This window comes from Haliotis asinina, chromosome 9 (genome assembly GCF_037392515.1).
Source record: "Haliotis asinina isolate JCU_RB_2024 chromosome 9, JCU_Hal_asi_v2, whole genome shotgun sequence".
NCBI classification, from domain to species: domain Eukaryota; kingdom Metazoa; phylum Mollusca; class Gastropoda; order Lepetellida; family Haliotidae; genus Haliotis; species Haliotis asinina.
This window is the reverse complement of record NC_090288.1, coordinates 46,668,632-46,687,535: the sequence shown is the minus strand read 5'-3', so window position 1 is coordinate 46,687,535 and position 18,904 is coordinate 46,668,632. Positions and strand designations below refer to the sequence as shown.

At 36.8% G+C, this 18,904-nt stretch overlaps 1 protein-coding gene across 4 annotated transcripts in view; it reads left to right on the top strand.

The window, feature by feature from the left end:
* LOC137296861 (voltage-dependent calcium channel subunit alpha-2/delta-2-like) overlaps nt 1–18,904 on the top strand; it is a 74,520-nt gene that overhangs the window by 47,125 nt on the left and 8,491 nt on the right. For all 4 annotated transcript variants that reach the window (XM_067828739.1, XM_067828737.1, XM_067828738.1 and 1 more), the window contains 18 exons: nt 1,400–1,461; nt 1,933–2,000; nt 3,006–3,054; nt 3,745–3,830; nt 4,536–4,626; nt 6,750–6,773; nt 10,131–10,199; nt 11,035–11,141; nt 12,633–12,734; nt 13,644–13,807; nt 15,040–15,110; nt 15,894–15,978; nt 16,267–16,328; nt 16,679–16,705; nt 17,089–17,117; nt 17,328–17,442; nt 18,105–18,232; nt 18,714–18,796. In XM_067828739.1, the coding sequence (XP_067684840.1) occupies nt 1,400–1,461; nt 1,933–2,000; nt 3,006–3,054; nt 3,745–3,830; nt 4,536–4,626; nt 6,750–6,773; nt 10,131–10,199; nt 11,035–11,141; nt 12,633–12,734; nt 13,644–13,807; nt 15,040–15,110; nt 15,894–15,978; nt 16,267–16,328; nt 16,679–16,705; nt 17,089–17,117; nt 17,328–17,442; nt 18,105–18,232; nt 18,714–18,796 (1,422 nt within the window). The remainder of the gene's footprint in view (nt 1–1,399; nt 1,462–1,932; nt 2,001–3,005; nt 3,055–3,744; nt 3,831–4,535; nt 4,627–6,749; nt 6,774–10,130; nt 10,200–11,034; nt 11,142–12,632; nt 12,735–13,643; nt 13,808–15,039; nt 15,111–15,893; nt 15,979–16,266; nt 16,329–16,678; nt 16,706–17,088; nt 17,118–17,327; nt 17,443–18,104; nt 18,233–18,713; nt 18,797–18,904) is intronic.

Sequence of the window (18,904 nt, the reverse complement as noted above, 5' to 3'; positions counted from 1 at the left end):
CAACCAACCGACCATGTTCATAATTATCCCATAAACTAGCAATTTGGCAACTTATTTAGGAAATACAGTTCGATTTACCCCAGTGTTTTTTTTTAATGAAGTATGGTTTTGTCCTGAACTATTATAATTAAAACACAGGGACAGTATTATTTATTACAAAACACATTGTTGTAACGTGAACTGCATTTCTTTTCTAAGGTGCCAAATATAATACTCTCTATTGGTAATTGTGATTAATCTAAGGCTGAAAACAAATGATGGTGTCGTGACCTAAATTTAGAATCCTCACACGGGGCTAGCATTCTCTTCCCACAGAGGTTACTTGTCATATCTTCCTACGTAACCTCTGTTCTGATATGACCCTTTCATTGGATTGGAGGCAATCAGATTTAGTAGTGCACTCAGCGACCTTGTTTCAAAAGTGATTGTTTGCAAGATCTCGGTATTTTCCGGATGCATCGTGAAAACTAGAACCTCTTCCCGAGCGCGATACTCAAATGTTTCTTTTGACAGAACTCTGTCATATCATGTTTGTTTCTCCACATTGCTTGCATTTGTCAAGTTGAATCTAGGTCGACGTAACACGTGTTCTGATTGGACAGAAAAAGGGAGATAAATCTGCAGCCATTTTTTGCTGCTAGGGGATTTTACGAGAACCGCAAAATATGGCCGTATTAGCGCAGAGGTTCGTAGGAAGATATGACAAGTAACCTCTGTGGGAAGAGAATGACGGGGCTAGCTGACATGCTGTTCCTTTCATGTGTTTGCCGCCCTATGGTAAGACGAATGTTACCAGACAAAGCAGATTATAAACACTTTGATGACGCTTTACGTTCGGGTTAAATATCTCTTGAAATTACTTTAATTACATCTGTGATTAATGTAAAAACCATATGGGGCAATATGAATGTCACATTTCTGTTACCAATGTAAGTTTAATTGGTACATACAGATGAAGCTGACTAGTCAAGCGACATTCCACGATTGCATTGTAGGAATGTAAACATTGCAAATGTTACCGTTTGTGGAAAATTGTGAATCAAACTATGAGACGTTTTTTCCATCGAAAAGCATAAACATGATGTTTCCACTGGTGATGGTAGGTGAGTGACGCAAATCCAAACCAAGAAATGGGATGCAGTGGAGTAGTAATCTGTAGCAGGGTGTCCGAGGCGATGACAACCGACATGCACCGTAAAATCTGTTTCATTTTGACATGCAAAAGTGTTCGGTTACGAAGGTACACACTAGGATGGCGCACATAAGTCAAGGCATTGTGATAATGCAATGCAAAATAAGTATATTATCATCTGATAAAGTACTGTTGGCACCTTTGATCTATCACTGAAGCATCTTTGAATTATATGTATGTTATCATACTGTAATATACTGTTTTCAGAAATATGTACATTCAGATAAAGTGCGATATTCTTACACACCAATTAACGGCACATCATTCAGGTATGTAGTCAAAATATCTTGAATAACTATTTCTTTTTCAGAAATACTTTATACCTGTGCCAGATGGCTGTAGATTGTATTTTTACTGATATAAAACAAATTTGTTCATACTGATATAAAACAAATTTGTTCATACTGTTATAAAACAAATTTGTTCATACTGATATAAAACAAATTTGTTCATACTGATATAAAACAAATTTGTTCATACTGATATAAAACAAATTTGTTCATACTGATATAAAACAAATTTGTTCATACTGTTTCACAGAAACTATTGTAAATTGTTATGATATTTACATTTGCTCCTTTTTATGAAAATCTTGAATACAAAGAATAAGCAATAGAAAATGTTAGAATGCAAAATTAGATTAGTTTGTCCTGTCAGATTAAGACATTTGAATTTACTGTCTAAAAAAGAAAAATGCTGCATGATTTTGCATATTTCTTACAAAGCGTGGTCTGTTTCAGTCTTGGTGTGAGTTTGCCATCTTACCAAATTTATTACCCGGAATTCAATGCAAACATACAACAATTTGGTGAGTGGGCAACAATTTTTTCTTCCTTGAAAACACGTGATGGGTTAGCATAGTAGTGAAAGTGTTTGTTCATCATGGTGAAGGGCTGGGTTCGATTCCCCAATGCCTTCAGTGTGTGAAGTCCATTTCTGATGTTCCCAGTCATGATCTAGCTGAGTATTACTAAAAGTGACAAAAGACGAAAACTCACTCTGTGGTGGATATGTAGTGTTGTTCATTGATGGGATGACAAACTATCTGCCATTGTTGATTATTGGTTTTCTCTACGTTTGCACATTTAATTAGGTCTAGTCTGAGGGTACCATTGCCCGTAAAACTGATTATATAAAGGTGACAGTGAAAAGAACATCAGTTGAAAATCTGAAATTTTCATTTTAGAGGGAGTGTTTTCAGAATTAACAAAGATAAGTTTTGTGTAATAACTGTTAATAAGATGTGATGAAAAAAGTATTTATTTGAGTGTTTGTAAATTATGGCACAATGAATGAACCTACTGACATGAACATGATTGCACTTATAGCTTTGTAATATTCTCTTTTGTGTAATTGTTTTCATACTTATTTGTTTTTTCAGTGTACTTTCTGCTTATTTATTGGGCTGTAACAATTCTGTTTGTTTCATTGAAAATCAAATCTGAGACCTTTATTTTGACTTTCGATAACCATTATCACTATTTCAATTTGATATCCTAATACCAATTGAAATTGTTTCCACACAGCCAGAACACAATTTTGACTCCATCTTGAGCAGTATCAAGCACTGAAATAAGACAAAATGTTATTGTTTGATGCCACACAAATTGTCTGAGATGTATTTTTTTTCACGCTAAAAAAAAACTGACTCTGTGAGTTAAAAGAAATCTGATAAACAATTGAATCGAAAATGATCAAATAGAAATTCCAGTATGAAGCATCAAGCTGAATCATATTGAGGTTTGGTTGAATTGTTGCAGTCATACGAGTTATTGACAACAGTCATATTCAGCGTTTCATTTCATATTTTCAGATAAATCCATGTTGCAATCTGAAAACTGGGCCATGCTTATTGCTCCATGGTAAGAAAATAAGTAACTTTTGGTCTTAATGGAAGCAGCGTGTGAAGATCTGGGTTAGAATTGAAGTTCTACAACCCATGCTTGTCATAAGAGGAGACTAACAGGATAGGGTGTTGAGGCTCTCTGACTTGGTAGACACATGTCATTGTATGCCATTTGCATAGATCAGTGTCCTTACAGTTAACCACTGGATTTTTTGGTCCAGACTTGATTATTATAAATTGCTATATAGCAATAATTTTGCTGTGTGCTGCATTAAGCAATGACAAATGTTTGTAGAAGTCGTGGAGCCTTGTCTAAGAATGGCGAACAGTGACAGGAAGCATCAGCATTATCAGCAACAGTGCGGCTACTCAGCCACAATGCAGAAAGCTGAAATATGTTTTGCATGACACAAACAAACAGACAACCATTTTGGTCTACAGGAGGATACATGTATGGAATATATTGTTACAAGTTGATTAACCCGTGAAGATCTGGGTTAAAATCGATTTTTAAGATATTTTTTTTTACAGATCACCACCATATAGTGTGAATATTGCTGAGTGTTATTTACAACACTCACTCACTCACTCACTCACTCACTGTAAGAGGATTAGCATATGATTTTTGCTTTTTTGGAAGAATTAGCAAAATTTGACTACATTTTCAGGTATGATCTGACAGCTTTGTTTGATATTTGTTTTTCAGGGATTACTATGCTGATATGAGCAAAAGCAATCGTTCAGGGACCACTGAAGACATCATTGATATGCTGAAAAATTCTGGAGTAATGTGTGAGTAACTTGTTTTAAATTGATTAAACCAGTTTGATGTGATACAGAGCTGTATAATGAGACAATCAGTTATATGCAGAATTCATCTTGAGATTGATTGACTTCAAATTTTATTTCAGTGCGTGTTTGGATGGAAGAATAATTATGTATGCACATTCTAGTTCTTAATTCTCTATTTTAGGAATGGCATTGGGAGGGTTGAATTCAGTCTGTAATGTTTGAAGAGAGGGAAACAACATGAAACATCTGCTTTTAGCACTTGTATACCTATGAAAATCTGGGTTAGAATTGATCTTCAGTAACCCATGCTTGTCATAAGAGGCGACTTAAGGGATCAGTTGGTCAGGCTCGCTGGCTTGATTGACACATGTCATGGTAACCAACTTGCATAGATTGATGCTCATGCTGTTGACCACGGGGTTGTCTTTTTCGATTTTACTGGCTGCATCACATAGCTAGATCATTACTGAGAGCAATGTTCAACAAACAAACCAAGACAAATCAAACGCAGTCTTTAGTGTGATCTTCGTGCTGTTTAACTGTCAGTTCGAATGACACAGTTTAACAAAACATCCGTTGTATAGCGCAAAACTAATTTACAGACCACTGTCATAACCACTGTCATAAAGCTGGAACATTACTGAGTCAAACAAACAGCAAGCAAAGAATTAAACAAAATGCTGGATTCTAATTTACTTTCCCCAGGGGATGAGAAACTGCTGAATCACTTGTACTGGGATGCAGTGATGGCTAAGAATGTGGAAGAATTCTTCGTCATTGTGAAAGAAGCTATTGTGTGAGTATTGATGAATTGTCAACAACAGTAATGATCTGTGTCCTGTATAGATGAGAGGTGGACTATAGTACCACTTTATTGCAATTCAAAATCTACAATGCAATATATTGCAGTACACTTTTCGCGAACTGGTTTATCCGATACGATTGGCAGTTTCTTTGACCATGATCAGTACTTCTTGTGATGTAGTCAAAAATACTTAATAGCATTTGTATTTCCTTTGTATTGTTATACATTAATTGTTTTGAGAATGTTTATTGGTCATATAAATGCGTTTGCATGATATTGAAACCAAATAAATAGAAAAAATAGACTTGTTGTAGAGATAAACAAAGTAAAATGGCAGACACTACACATTAGCAATACATATTGCAATATGCCACCACATATCACAATATTTCGCAATACAAAAATTTGGCGATACTGAGCCCCAGTATTGATGAAGTTAAACAAGACTTGTGTGTAAGTACAGGTGAATTGTCAACAATAGTAATGATCTTATGTTGGGTATAGATAAGTGTAAGAAAAACCTTATGTGTAAATGTAGGTGAATTGTCAACAATAGTAATGATCTATGTTACTTTGTGTACCCCTCAGATAAGTGTAAAATGGCATGGCTTTCCTAAATATGACATGATTAACTGACCACTTTCTAAATGACTTTGCGTGATCATAGTCAGATCAGTTCCACACAGTTCTTTAGAAATATTTCTAAGATGTTACCTAATGTGTGGAACTCTCTCCAGCTCCAAGTGTCAAGTGATTCAGGAACAGACACTGCACAACTGTCTGTCTGCTCACAGAAACACAGTGAAAAATGTTTCTTGAAACTTACACCATATTTGTTGCAAACATGACACAGAATGATCATGAATCTGTGTTGCCATGTTATTCCTGTTCTAGACTCATACTTTTTCTGCTTACTTGAAACAATTCTTCTGTTTGGAGAAGACTCGCATATCTATCATGCTGTCGTTCTTATTTTGATACATATGAATAGTGATCGGTTCTCTTCTATGTTTATGTAACCGAATTGTTTAACACGTACATGTATCTCAAAGTTTATTGACACTGCTGTAGGAAAACAGTTCTGAGTGGGACATTTTGTACCCAGCTCGAGTGAGTGAGTGAGTTTAGTATTAACTTGTTTTTAGCAACATTCTGGCAATATCACTGCAAGGAGTGCCAGAAGTGGCTTCAGACAATGTGCTCATGTGGGGAATCGAACCCAAGTCTTTGGCATGGCGAGTAAATGTTTTCACCATTATGCTACACCTCTGTCTTTACCCAGCTTGAAAGCAGGTACCTGGAAGGATAGGGTAGCCCTGCAGTACAACTGGATTTGATCAAGCTTTTATGAATACAGTTTTGGCTCCAAAGCGGACCAATGAATTGCACGTCAAACTCAACAACTAATAAACAAGAAATGCTCAATGAAATGCTGAATATAATTAAAACTCTGTGTTGTTTTGCAGAATTTATGTCCTAAAAAGAAAAAAAGTTGTTTAACAAACTATTGTTTAAATATCAACACAGATTATTGTTTGTTACGAGGGAGGAGTGCAGAGAAAGGGACAGCCAGGTTTTTGAGAAGGACATGCACAAGTGCTTACAAAGTTATTTATTTATTAACCTGTGCAGTGCTGTCCCCATTCTTTCTCGCACACCTGGCTGTACCTTCTTTCGCATCCCTAGAATGGTGATCTACCTTCAGTTGTTGGCAATTTTTGGCCCATTCTTTAGATTGTTTTAGATTCAATTTCTAGTTTTTAATGAGTATCTGTGATATACTAATGGTTTTTCTGTTGTTCGTCAACAGGCATTAACATTATTTTCTTGCTGTACAGTGTAATTATTACTTGTTCTAGTCACGATATGGCAATATTGCCGATGTGGTGATAAATGTTGACTCGCTCACTCACTGTACCTTTCTTTGCACTCCTCCCTCGTAGCAAAAAAGTTTTGATTATGATCACTTTTTCATTGAGTCTTTTATGTGTTTTAGTTTTCAAGTAAGGTTACAATTCATCAGTTTGCTTTTGAGGCAAATGGACTGTATGATATATTTACTTGTGTGACATTCAAGGATAGTTGACAGTGTTGTGTTGTTGTGATGTTTTCAGTAACACGACAAATGGACTCTTCAGGTTTATATTACTGATATGTTTTCTTCTTGCATCTGGTTGCTGCTGGCTTGAGTCGTTGGTGATGGTGGTGATGGTGGTGATGGTTACTGTAAATCATGAAATTTTTGCGAGCATGATATTTTTGCGAAAATTGCGAATGACTTGAGCTCGCAAAAATATCATGACGCAATTTGCTGGTAGAATGCAATAAATAATCAACAAACAATGTGCCCTATCATTGCTTTATTATTCACCTGTTCATATAATTAATAACAGATGTAGACTATCCATATATTAAGCAATTTGCAATTAAGCTTTTGAGTCCACCAATTTAATAGTGTCATCCATTAAACTTAATCCCTTTGAACTGTGTTAAGGTTTTCTGGCTTATGCAGTGCGTGTTGTTTTTAGGAAAACATCACTGATTGCATACATGCGGAAGAACTCTACTCAAATGAGTTCAAAATCAGTGACAAACTTTAATTTGTGATTGGATTTACTCAGTTAGAAATTTCAGATGCAAGTAAGCTTTGAAACTGTCAAAATAAACTAATAATGTTTTGAGAATTAGGCAAGTAGAAAAAATATCATGACACAAAAATTTCGTGATTTACAGTATGTGATGAACAGCATCTTGTCTTGTTTTCCTCTTCAGTCTTAGCACAGTTGAAGTACGACTAACTCTTGTTTTTAAGAGAGTGACACGATTACATCAGCATCCATTGGTGGGGTCATTGTTGGCACAGACACTACAGAAACGTGCCCCATGTATTTTTCGTATACCGGTATACAAATGTACTTTTGACCTCGTTCCACAAAGTGGTCATATAGCTGTGAGTGTAGGACATCTGTACTGAACAGCAGAAAAACCCACAGCTGTGGGTTTGTTTGGTTTTTTTGTCAAATTTTTAAATAGAACACATGAACATGAATGCTTATTTTTTTTAAGTATCATTTTTTTGGAACTTGTTTTTCTTTTGATGTTCAGTATATGTTAAAATATAGAAGTTGCTAACAACTTACCTCTCAGATTGTTTGTGAAACAAGGACAAAGTACCTTCCAGTATACACAAATGGACCCATATTACCTTTCTGTTTACACAAATTTCCCCTAACCAACATCAGAGCATGGAAATGTACAGGTAACCTACTGTGGCAATGTTAACAATACTAATTCATCAAAAATTACCAAACAGGTTCATTTTCCACATCTTCCAAAGTCCCTGAAGATTTATGTTTGAATGTGACGATAAATTTTGTACTTTATCAAATCAGTGATCAGATATGAGAATAATCTTCTGATTTTTTTTCTATTCTTATGGGATGAACATTTAGCAGACACTTTTTAGAAAATGTATTGTCATGCATATTGCCAGACTAGGTTATGTTTGTGTGTACAGAAATGTATATTGGGGTATTGAGTGGTATTGGCTTGACCTTGGCATTGGCTTCATAACTCATGCTTTGGATGACCTCTGTATTCTCCTTTCACATGTCTGGCCTTGACCCTCTAACCTCTGACCTGACTAAACTGTCTCTTGACCTTTGTCATATTTCATGTTGGTTTTTTAATTGGGTATTGTCAAGAGAATGGCCGAGTTGTATAGTGTTGATTTCCCTCATGTTTCCCTGAAAACTAATTCTAGTTTGTTACTGTTTGGACTGAGGATGTATACTAGTGGAAAACAACTCTTGTGCATCATAAGAAAATCACTGTTGCATTAAAAATATGCATTGCATTTTAAGCAGCATAGATTATAATCACACAAACGAATTCTTTGTTGTCGCTGGTGATGATCTACATGCGTCTTAATAATTTCTTGCAACATTGTCCACAACTGTGAAAATGAGTATGTGCAGTTGGAATGCCTGAAACTGGACTTGCAAAATGCAGTTGTGGGTTGTTGGTTTGGTGTTCATTATGAAACAACTGAGGACTGTCAGACTAACATCAAAGACCAACCACATTCTTGACAGCCATCTGTACCGTCATGTTAGCACAGAGCCCATTAAACTGCAGAGTACAGTGCTGGAATTCGAACCATGGACCTTCTGATATGAGTGAGTGAGTTTAACACCACTTTACCAGTACTTCAGCAGTATCATGACGGGGGACACAAGGAATGACCTTCACACATTGTACCCATGTAAGGAATTCAACCTGGGTTTTCTGTATGATGAGTGAACTACTTGGTTACCCCCACCTCCCCTCTGATCTAAAGTTGGATGCCTTGTCGACATGACCAAAGAGGTGCCTTGCTAGAGATGTCAATGATAGCATGATTTCACACCCTACTCCATTAACAAGAGTATCAGCTTTATCAGGTGCTCAAGTGGACTTTTGTGTGGCAGCCCGATTCCTGGCCGCCGTGTGATAAGGACAAGAACTACAGGGAATTCATTAGGATAGCCTAACATATGACCCCATCCATCTGCAGGTCTGACATTGTCAGTGCAGCATCAGCAAGACTTCATCAACCATATTGTGTCATCAATGAGATGCCACAGTCATGATTGTGAACTGGCCATCATACCTGATACACTTATACGGGTACTGACTATACACCCTGTTCACCTTTCTGTGAGAAATCATATCCACAGAGTACATATGTCGTCACTATCATGACTGTTACGATGCCCTCATGTGACCCGTGAAGATCAGGGTTAGAATTGGTCTTCACCAACCCATGCTTGTTTTAAGAGGTGACTAACTGGATCGGGTGGTCAAGCTCACTGATTTAATTGACACATGCCATCCCAACTGCATAGATTAATAGTGAGGCAGTTGATCACTGGATTACCTGGTCCAGATTTGTTTTTTCACAAACCACTGCCGTTTAGCTGGAGTATTGCTAAGTGCTGGGGTAAGCAACCAACGAACCAACCAACCCTACTCTCCTTTCAGACTGATGTTCACAGAGGACAAATCAGTTTTAAATCCATTACCATGACAGTCATTGATGCACAGGAACATTTTCCTCAAGTATATGTTTTGATAGGTCAGTTGTGACATTTCTGCAGACATTGATGTCTTAATGTTTTTCAAAGAAAAGAATTTCTTACATTTAGAAAACATGTTGCAATCATGAAATAAATCCATTTGCATATTGAAAAACTGTCATTTTAAATATTCTTTTTGTTGATTTCTGAAAATCATCCTCATAATATTTTGTGTAACTTTATTTTTCTTTCAAATATATTTGAATGGCAGTCTGTAAGTTCCAGTTCACCACATTCATAAACATTCAGTTTCAATTCAGCATATTCTGGAGGTCATCTAAGAGGTATCAAATTAGTCTTTGAAGCGAGGTGAGCTGCAGTACCTACAGCTTGATATCACTAACTATAGCAGATTGTAACTACTGGCATCTTTTGCAGTGACACCAAGGGCCACATCTTCACATTCCTGAGTACAAATGGAGGATTAACAAGAGTCTTCCCCAAGAGGTAAGTATCTTGATAACTACTGTCCTCCTACCAAAAAGTGACTGAAGTCATGAGTAACATCCACTGTTAATTTATAATGACATCCCAAAACACCTTGACACCCTATCTGGCTGGCCAGTCAACAGGAGGATGCCTGTGTCTGACTGTCAAATACTGGTTGCCTTGAAGGTTTTTTTGTGGTTGAGTTTAAGGGGCACATATGTTAATGATTTGAGGCAGAGCACTTCAGTGAGAGGGTAGCTGTTCTAAGCTGTCCATAACCCACTGAACATGGGTTTAGTTCCCAGATGTGCCCAGTTCCCAGACTTTTTAGGTCATTCCAGTGTACATGGGTTTAGGTCTCAGTTTTTTTCCTGTTATTTGACACGGAACTGAAATACTCTTTAGAAGATGTTGTCAACGTTTTACTGCTGAATGGAAGAATTGAAATGGTTAGAAAATTGTATATGTGTATTAACAGGACATGCATTTTTTCTGTGTCTTAATCAACCTTGTGTTTAAGTATGACATTGTATCTGTTAGTCTTTTGTTCACTCAGTTAAATCATATCAGCTTATCACCCAAGAACATCTGGGTTAGAATTGATCTTCAGCCACCCATGCTTGTTGAGAGAGATGACTAATGGATTTGGTGGACAGACTGCTTGATTTGGTTGACATGTCACTGTATCAGTAGATTGATTGATGCATCAGTCACTGGATTGTCTGGTCAAGATTATTTCCAAACCACTCTTTTATGGCTTGGAAATTGCTGAATGCAACATTAAACAACTGGCAAACAAAGAAACGTCAGCTTACGTTACAATGTGTATCATGAATTTTTCTTTTCTTCCCAGTGCAAATACTTCCTTCATGAACAATCGGGACCCAAAGACTTCACACTTCTACAAACGAGTTCTGTCATCAGATAAAAATGTCTTCTTCATTGAACCCTTCTCAAAACGTAAGTTCCATGAAAGATTTGTATTTTTTTATGAGTCCTCATCTTTGCCATATAGACATTCCAGAATTTTGATTTGGTTAGGCCAGACCAATTTTATTTCTTTTTCTATGGATTTTCGTGCTCAGTAAACCCAAAGGGAGGAGGGGAAAAAAAATAAAAATAAAAGCACCAAAGTAATGTTCCACTTAAGTACTCGAAGTGTTTTACTTTTGGCAATTTATTAAGTGTATATGGGTCAAAAAACAATATAAAATAAGAGTTTCTTTTCAGTTTGCATTTTTGGCCCCCAAAAAACAATTGGATTATTATTTTTTGAGTGGGGAAAATTCACATTTATTTATTTTTTTTTATCTTGAAAAAATATAGCAGGCAGATCAGTAAAACAAGAAATAGAATTGGTCTGGCCTTATTTAAGAAATTTTGTTTCAAGCATTTTGTTAAGATTTGGGGGGTTTTTTTTGCCATTTTTAAAATTATGCTGTGAAGCTCAAGATAGACTAAAATCTAGTTTCTGAAACATTGTACAGTAAAGACAGTTCACAATTGAATAATAATCATAAACCTTACTGAGCATAGATATTTTTGTGAAATTGAACATTGGCATGAATACAAGCTTCCTTCATTTGTTGCAATCATATTAACATTGCTTAAAGGCATTATATCACACCAAATGTTTCTCATCGAAGCAACCATATAATTTATTCCCCCCAAAATGTGTTTAACTTACAATCTTAAATCTGAAAGATGTAATGCTATGTTGCATTATATCAACTTTCACGTCCTCAAACACATGTACATTATTTCAAGCAAACCCCATGGAGTTACGTTCCTTGGAGAGTTCTTTAGGAATATCCTGTGCAGAACTTCTTACTGGGATCAGTTTGGCAAACCCCCACAACACTGCATGTGACTGTCTTCGATGTACGGAACAATTGTTTACATTCCATGATATGGCAAATGTTCTCTGTTTGGAACTGTTCACCCCAAAGATTCAGTTATTGATTTCAGGCAAGTCAGAAGTCGATAGTTAGTCTTTTATTGTTATTTCATCAATAGGAAGTGGGTACATATGTCCCAGTATGCATGAAATATGCCAAAATATTGCTGAAAATGTGTGATGTTGTGCCTTTAACAAGGGACTGCCTGACAGGAGCATACTGACAGTATCACTTCTGGTCTAATTGGCCACTATGGGTTATCTCGTAGGTAGATCAGTGATAATCAATGGTAAAGCATGTATCACATGTTGGCAAAGTAAGCACAGGAAACAAACATCTGGTGTTCTTTGTTATTGCCAAGAGCCAACAGCTTCTTGATATGTTTTGCCAACATATGGAACTTGTTTTGAAATACCACTGATCTACCTACAAGATAACTCGTATTGGCAAATTTGACCAGAATTGATATGAGCATACTGGTGGTGACAGTCAACGTGTTAAAATGTTAATATCTGGTTCATGCTGACGTTTTTACTTTGTTTTTCTTGTACAGCGGTGCAGGATGGCAATGATACCATTCCCCCTGACGTGACGATTGGAAAAGCTTTTACTATTAAAAATGATCAAAGTGGACAGACAGCTTACAAGCCAGGAAGTAAGTCATGACCCTGCATTGTGAAACTGAAGTTTTACACTGGAATCAGTTTGGTTTGAAAGCTTGAGGAAGTCTCACAGATAAGTCATCTGTGAAGATCCAGGTTACAGAAGGTCTTCAGCAACACATGCTTGTTTTGAAAGGCCACGAACTGGATCGAGTGGTCAGACTCGATGACTTGCTGATGCATGTCTTTGTATCGCAGTTTCCTAGATCAGTACTCATGCTGTTGATCAGTGGATTGTCTGGCCCAGACTTAATTATATATAGACTGCCACCTATTAGCTGGAATATTGCTGAGTGCAGCATTAAACAACAAACCAAAGCAATCCTATGATAAGTATATGAATCACACTGTCCATTTTTATCTGAAAAGGGATCAAACACTGCACTTGAATGGATATGAAAAGTCTTTGAATATTGAGACATTATTTGTTTTTAAATCTATTGTTTTTAAATTTGTATTTTTTTTTCTGTCCATGTTCCAGCGAGATAATCATATCATGCTGATTACTTCCGACACCCTTGCACTTTTTCTGCGTTTATTGCTTTTCTGTGAGGGAGTTAAAGTTACTGAAACACCACAATTTGTTTCTGTTCTATTTCTATAGATAATGAACATTATGAGTTGCCAAACACTGATATTGCACGGATAGCAACTCAAAATATATACCTGTTAACTTTAAAATATTTTATTTTTGTAATTCCAAAATAACATATTACAAAATGAATTGGTAATCTTTCAACTTCAAGAGATTAATTTTTTCAAACTTTCTTGCATGCAAATGGACCTGCTTATAGGGTTTCAGATAATAGTATATGTGAATATTCTGTTATAATGTATGTTGACTGTCAGATAAACTCAGGGTTTACCTGCACTTGTCTTATATTGTATATTGTTTGTTTCAGTGATGGGGGCACAGTTTGCATACAGCCGGGTGATTTCCAGTCTTTATGAAAAAACAGAAGAGGAAATCTATTACGACTGTTCTGATGTAGACTTCTTGAATTGTTACCTGGTGGATGAGGGGGGATTTCTTATAGCTTCTAATCAAGAGGATCACAACATGCAGGTAGAACCTCTCCCATGAAGTGACCTTCGTATTTGTGTATCATGTGTACAGACATTTTACTGCGTACAAGGTAGCCTAGTGGTTAAAGCACCTACTTGTCATGCTGAAGACCTGGGTTCGATTCCCCACCTTGCTACAACATTGCGCAGCCTGTTTCTGGTGTTCACAGCCATAATGTTGCTGGAATATTGCTGGAATATTGCTAAAAGCAGCATGACATCTACCTCCCTCCCTCCCTCCCTCCCTCACTCACTCACTCTTACTGGTTTTGGACTCTTTTGTATAATACATTTTGATGGACATTTTACATTTACAGATTTTCACATTTCAGTGTAATGAAAGTTGAAAGATTTGCAACTACAGCTTATATATGTGAATATGTGAAGCCTATTTCATGTGTCCGTGTGGTGATTTGGCTTGAATAGTGCTTAAAACAACACACTCACTCATATTTTGTTGATGCCGGCATGTGGACCCTGCAACCTTTTTATGCAAGATGGAAATAGGTTTCTTAAGTTTTTCTTAATGAATGTTCAGGATTTGTTAGCATATGCTTATCTTGATGTATAAATATTTCAGAGATATCGTAAATGAAAAGTTTTATGTAATTTTTTGTCTGAATGGTGTTAGATTTAATCTTGACAGCCTGTGACAGAGGTACCAGATCAGAGACATCTTTTTCCCAAGGACTGATGTTATTTTTATCTGTAATGCTAGAAATAGTGTACTCTACAGTGGAAGCTGTCTAAAGTAGCAATGTTTGGACTGCTGGATTGTAGAGCTGCTGGTTTCCAGTTTTGTCACTTTTGTATGCATTGTTGAATCAGAATAAATGTGTCAACTCACTAGTTACATATATGAGTACTTAAGTTACATAAGTATTGTCTTTGTAGGCAGCCATGTAGTGTCAACTCAGGATTAATTGGTGACAATACGCATCCATCTGACTCCACACCAAGGGCCAGATTAGACAGCGCTGATTACTGTATGAACACACATTCAGGACTCTCATTTCATGCAGGGATCCAGAATTGACAGCTGCTGGATTGCAGAGCTTTAAAATGATGATAAATGTTCCAGCCACGGACGGAAATGATTTTATGCTGGTGTTGACAACTTGCTGAATTGGAAAGCTGCTGTTTTTTCAGCTTCCACTGTATTTGTATCAGAATCCTTTTGTTGGAGTGCATGGAGATAATTTTTAGGATTGATGCATGCATTTTTTTCTCCAGATTGGTCAGTTTCTGGGTAAAGTAGATCCTCCTGTGATGACCAAGCTTTTCAATGCCTCAGTTTATGAACGGTAAGGAAAACAAACTTGTTACAAGCAAGTATCATTTGTTCTAAAAACAGAAATATCACCCATAGTCACCTTGGACGGCATGATTCCAAGGGAGTTGAGAATAGTAACAGACGTACATATTGGTGCATCCTCGATATCTCCAGTGTGTATGTTCTGAGTCTCCACTATGCATCTACAGGTCGGCCCAATAGTTTTATTCGTTAAAAAAAAATGTGTGCAAGAACTCCTTCTACCTCTTTCAGAAAACACCTGCATGATTTGTGTTGCCAAGTTTAATTGGTTAGATAATATAAAAAGGGAATGTGAGTTGTGATTGGTTCACTCAACTTCCCAGCATAGCCACCTGATTAAATAAAAAGTCAGCCATGGGAGTTAATAAATTTATATAAGTGGAGACTTATCGGAACGTGTACCCTGGAGATATCGAGGATGATACTGGTAGGGGAAAAAATAGTCTGCATTTGAGTTAAAGCTAGGTTGACAAATGTGGTATATTATGTGTAATATTATGTATGATGTTATTCACTGTATTGTCTGGTCCAGACTCGATTTGTATACACACAACATCTTACAGCTGTAACATTGCTGAAACACATGTATACTCACAATATATTCAAAACTGTTTCAGTCAACTCGTTTTTTTGCAGGGGATTATTATGAATTTAGAAAGTGTTTTGCCACTTCTATTTCTATATGGAAAGCCTCATGATGGATTTCTTAGAAATATGAAAAAAAAGAAATGTTACTAATAGCTGCAGGATAATTCATCACATTATGTTTCAGGAATAAGCACTATGACTATCAAGTGACTCATGACTGCTCATCAGAGGAGAAAGAGACAAGTGCTGGTTTCTCTTCTTTCAGAATTGTGAGTACATTGTGTTATCATGACTTGTCAGTATAATCTTTACTGACCTGAGAAGATCCATGTTAGACTTGATCAGTAACCCATGCTTGTCATAAGAGGTGACTGATTGGATCCTACGGTCAGACTTGCTGACCTGTTTCACACATGTTGCATCCCAATTGCTTAGATCAGTGTTCATGATATTGATGACTTGATTATTTACAGAATACTGCCATAGAGCTTGAATATTGCCGAGTGCCCACTAAACAGACTTACTCATGTAACTTATTTCTTGACATTTCGTTTCAGCCATCCATCAACCTGTTGTATGATGCTCTCACATTGAACTGGTGGACAAGTAAATTTTTCTGGTTAGTACAGAAGAGACTGTCCCTTGAGTAATGTATGTACATGCCTATTAATGTATGTAATTTCCAACCAACATCAAGCTTGATATGTGGGTGGTGGGATGTATTTTGTAAACTGTGAATTGTGAGGTTTTTCTTTGAAATGGCTGTTGGATGTGATTCTCGCAAAGAGTACATTGTGTCAATCACTGCATCGTCTGGTTCAGACACAATCATTGAAACAAACTGCAAAGAAACAAACCCAACAGTCTATCGGTTTTTAGTTGTAATACTGTATTAATCTGACAGTATGTTTCTTGTGTTATTGACAAATATGTGCATCAGGATCTCATCAGTATTTGTTCATCTTGCAGGGCATATATGAATTTCAACTTCTGGAAGTAAGTATTCTTGCAGTAAATTCATTTGGATTTCTTGTGTTTATTCAAGTATCAGTTACATAAACAAGTCTGAAATGTAAGCATGAAGTTGACTGAAGTTTTCTTCTGAATAGTGTTGTCAAGACCTGGGTTAAAACCGATCTTCAGGAACCCATGCTTGCTTTGAAGGGTGACTAACAAGATTTAGTGGTCAGGCTCTCTGTCTTGGTTAACACATCAGTGTATCCCAAATGCATAGAATGTTGCTGATGGTGTTGATCACTGGATTGTCTAGGTCTTTTGTGTTAATATGCTTGGCTGATGTGTCATTGTGTAATAGTTGTTCACATTGCCTATTTGGTTTTGCAAAATGTCAATACTGAATCCCTTTTCTTTGTGTTTAGCTCATGGTTCTCACCTCAAGAGACATATGGTGAGTGTTGGTGATGGTGACATGGACGCCAAAATTAGACGCTTTACATTTGTCAAAATATAGTAACATTGATAACAAATATTATAAAGTATTTTTGTCATATAAATGAGTTCGTTCATACTTTATGCTATAGCTTTATGATTTAGTCGATAACAAGTGAGTTCCTGTATTGCTGATGTAGAATTTTCAAGATATGACTTTTTCTTGCAGCAAATGATGAGAGTTGGACAGGAAGTGCTGAGACTTGTGTTGAGGTCATGTATCAGTACTACTATGGTGGCAACAGGACAATGACTGACACTGCGGAGTGTGACAACTGTACCAGGTGAGTTTTGGTCATATTGTGTCACAACAGTTGGCATGACAATTAGTGAAGATCTGGAAATGACAACTTTACCAGGACAGTATTGAGTTCATGTGCCTGTATGTACTGATATCAAAACTGTACTAACGTAATTGTGATACCTCCAGACTGAATCATAGCCTCTGAATATACATACATTTTATAGTAACAAATAATCCCACTTCAATTGAAAAGCAGCCTATTTGAGTTGGGAGATCCTGAACCTGAGGAGGCCAAGATTTGCTTCATTTAAGGCTTTACCATAGCAGGCAGGGCAAGGCTGTACCGAGAACAATGTGGTTCGGGGTCTGTGAGGCAGACTAAGACTAACAACCAGTCTCTGAAAAGAACAAATGCTACAGAAAAAACACTTCACAACAACAAATAATATAAAATATACTGAAAACGAGCCCTGAGACTTTCTTCATTTTCTGAAACTGTGGAAATCTTGCCACTTGGTCTAAACGTGCATGAGCTTTCGTGGTATATTGCTTTAAGGGTCTGACAGGCTATGATACCTTTAGCGTCTTTCTGTAGGCCCCTGAGGCTCTTAACATCCTAGACATTGGTATTGATACTAATATTGATCCATAGGATAATCATATTACTATACAAGATGTGTGCACTATCTGTTTTATCTCCAGGACAATCCAAGCTGTCCGGATGGATCTACACACAAACCTACTGCTGGTAGTGGCCGACCCCATCTGCTCAGAGTGTGACTCTTTCTTTAATGAATTGCCTCAGGCACCTGTCAAAGTCAGTGAAGAAGGTGAATCAATATTTTTGCATTTTTAGTCAAAACAGCTTTTTATCCAACACAACATGGGGAGTTATTAATGATCTCCAAAGATTGAAAGAGAGCTGCAAGTCTTGAACCTTGTGATGTACTTGCTTAACTAAGACCAAATTTTCCACTATTTTTCAAAGGAAATTACAGAAACATATTGGGGAAAAGAGTATGTCGAATATCAAATCTCTCTAGAAACTTTATTCTTATCATCCTGTTGTTTGGATGAAGTATTTGTTGTCAGTCTGTGTTACCATGAATCAAGGATGAAGTCTTGTCCTTTCAACATGTCCTTCATGTAATTTGTCCATATGTTGTTGGCCAATATTGTTGAATTGTGAAAATATTGCATGCCTCTTGTAAATAGTGAGCAGGTGACCAGGCTGCCAGTTTGGTTGATTCAATCGGCAGTATCTGTGACCATGATACATTTTTGATACGAATACGTCTTGTCATCTTGCAGAGGAAAAAGAAGTAATCTGTGACATGGCCAGGACCCCACGGTACAGGAAGCCTGTACAGGGATGCTATAGCAAGGACCCAAGGGTAAGTCTTATTACCTATTATGTTAAATACTAATCACCTGCTTGAGAGACTCAGTCAAGGTTCTGTGGGTCAGGATCACTAATTTGACCAGTTGTTTGGCATCATTCA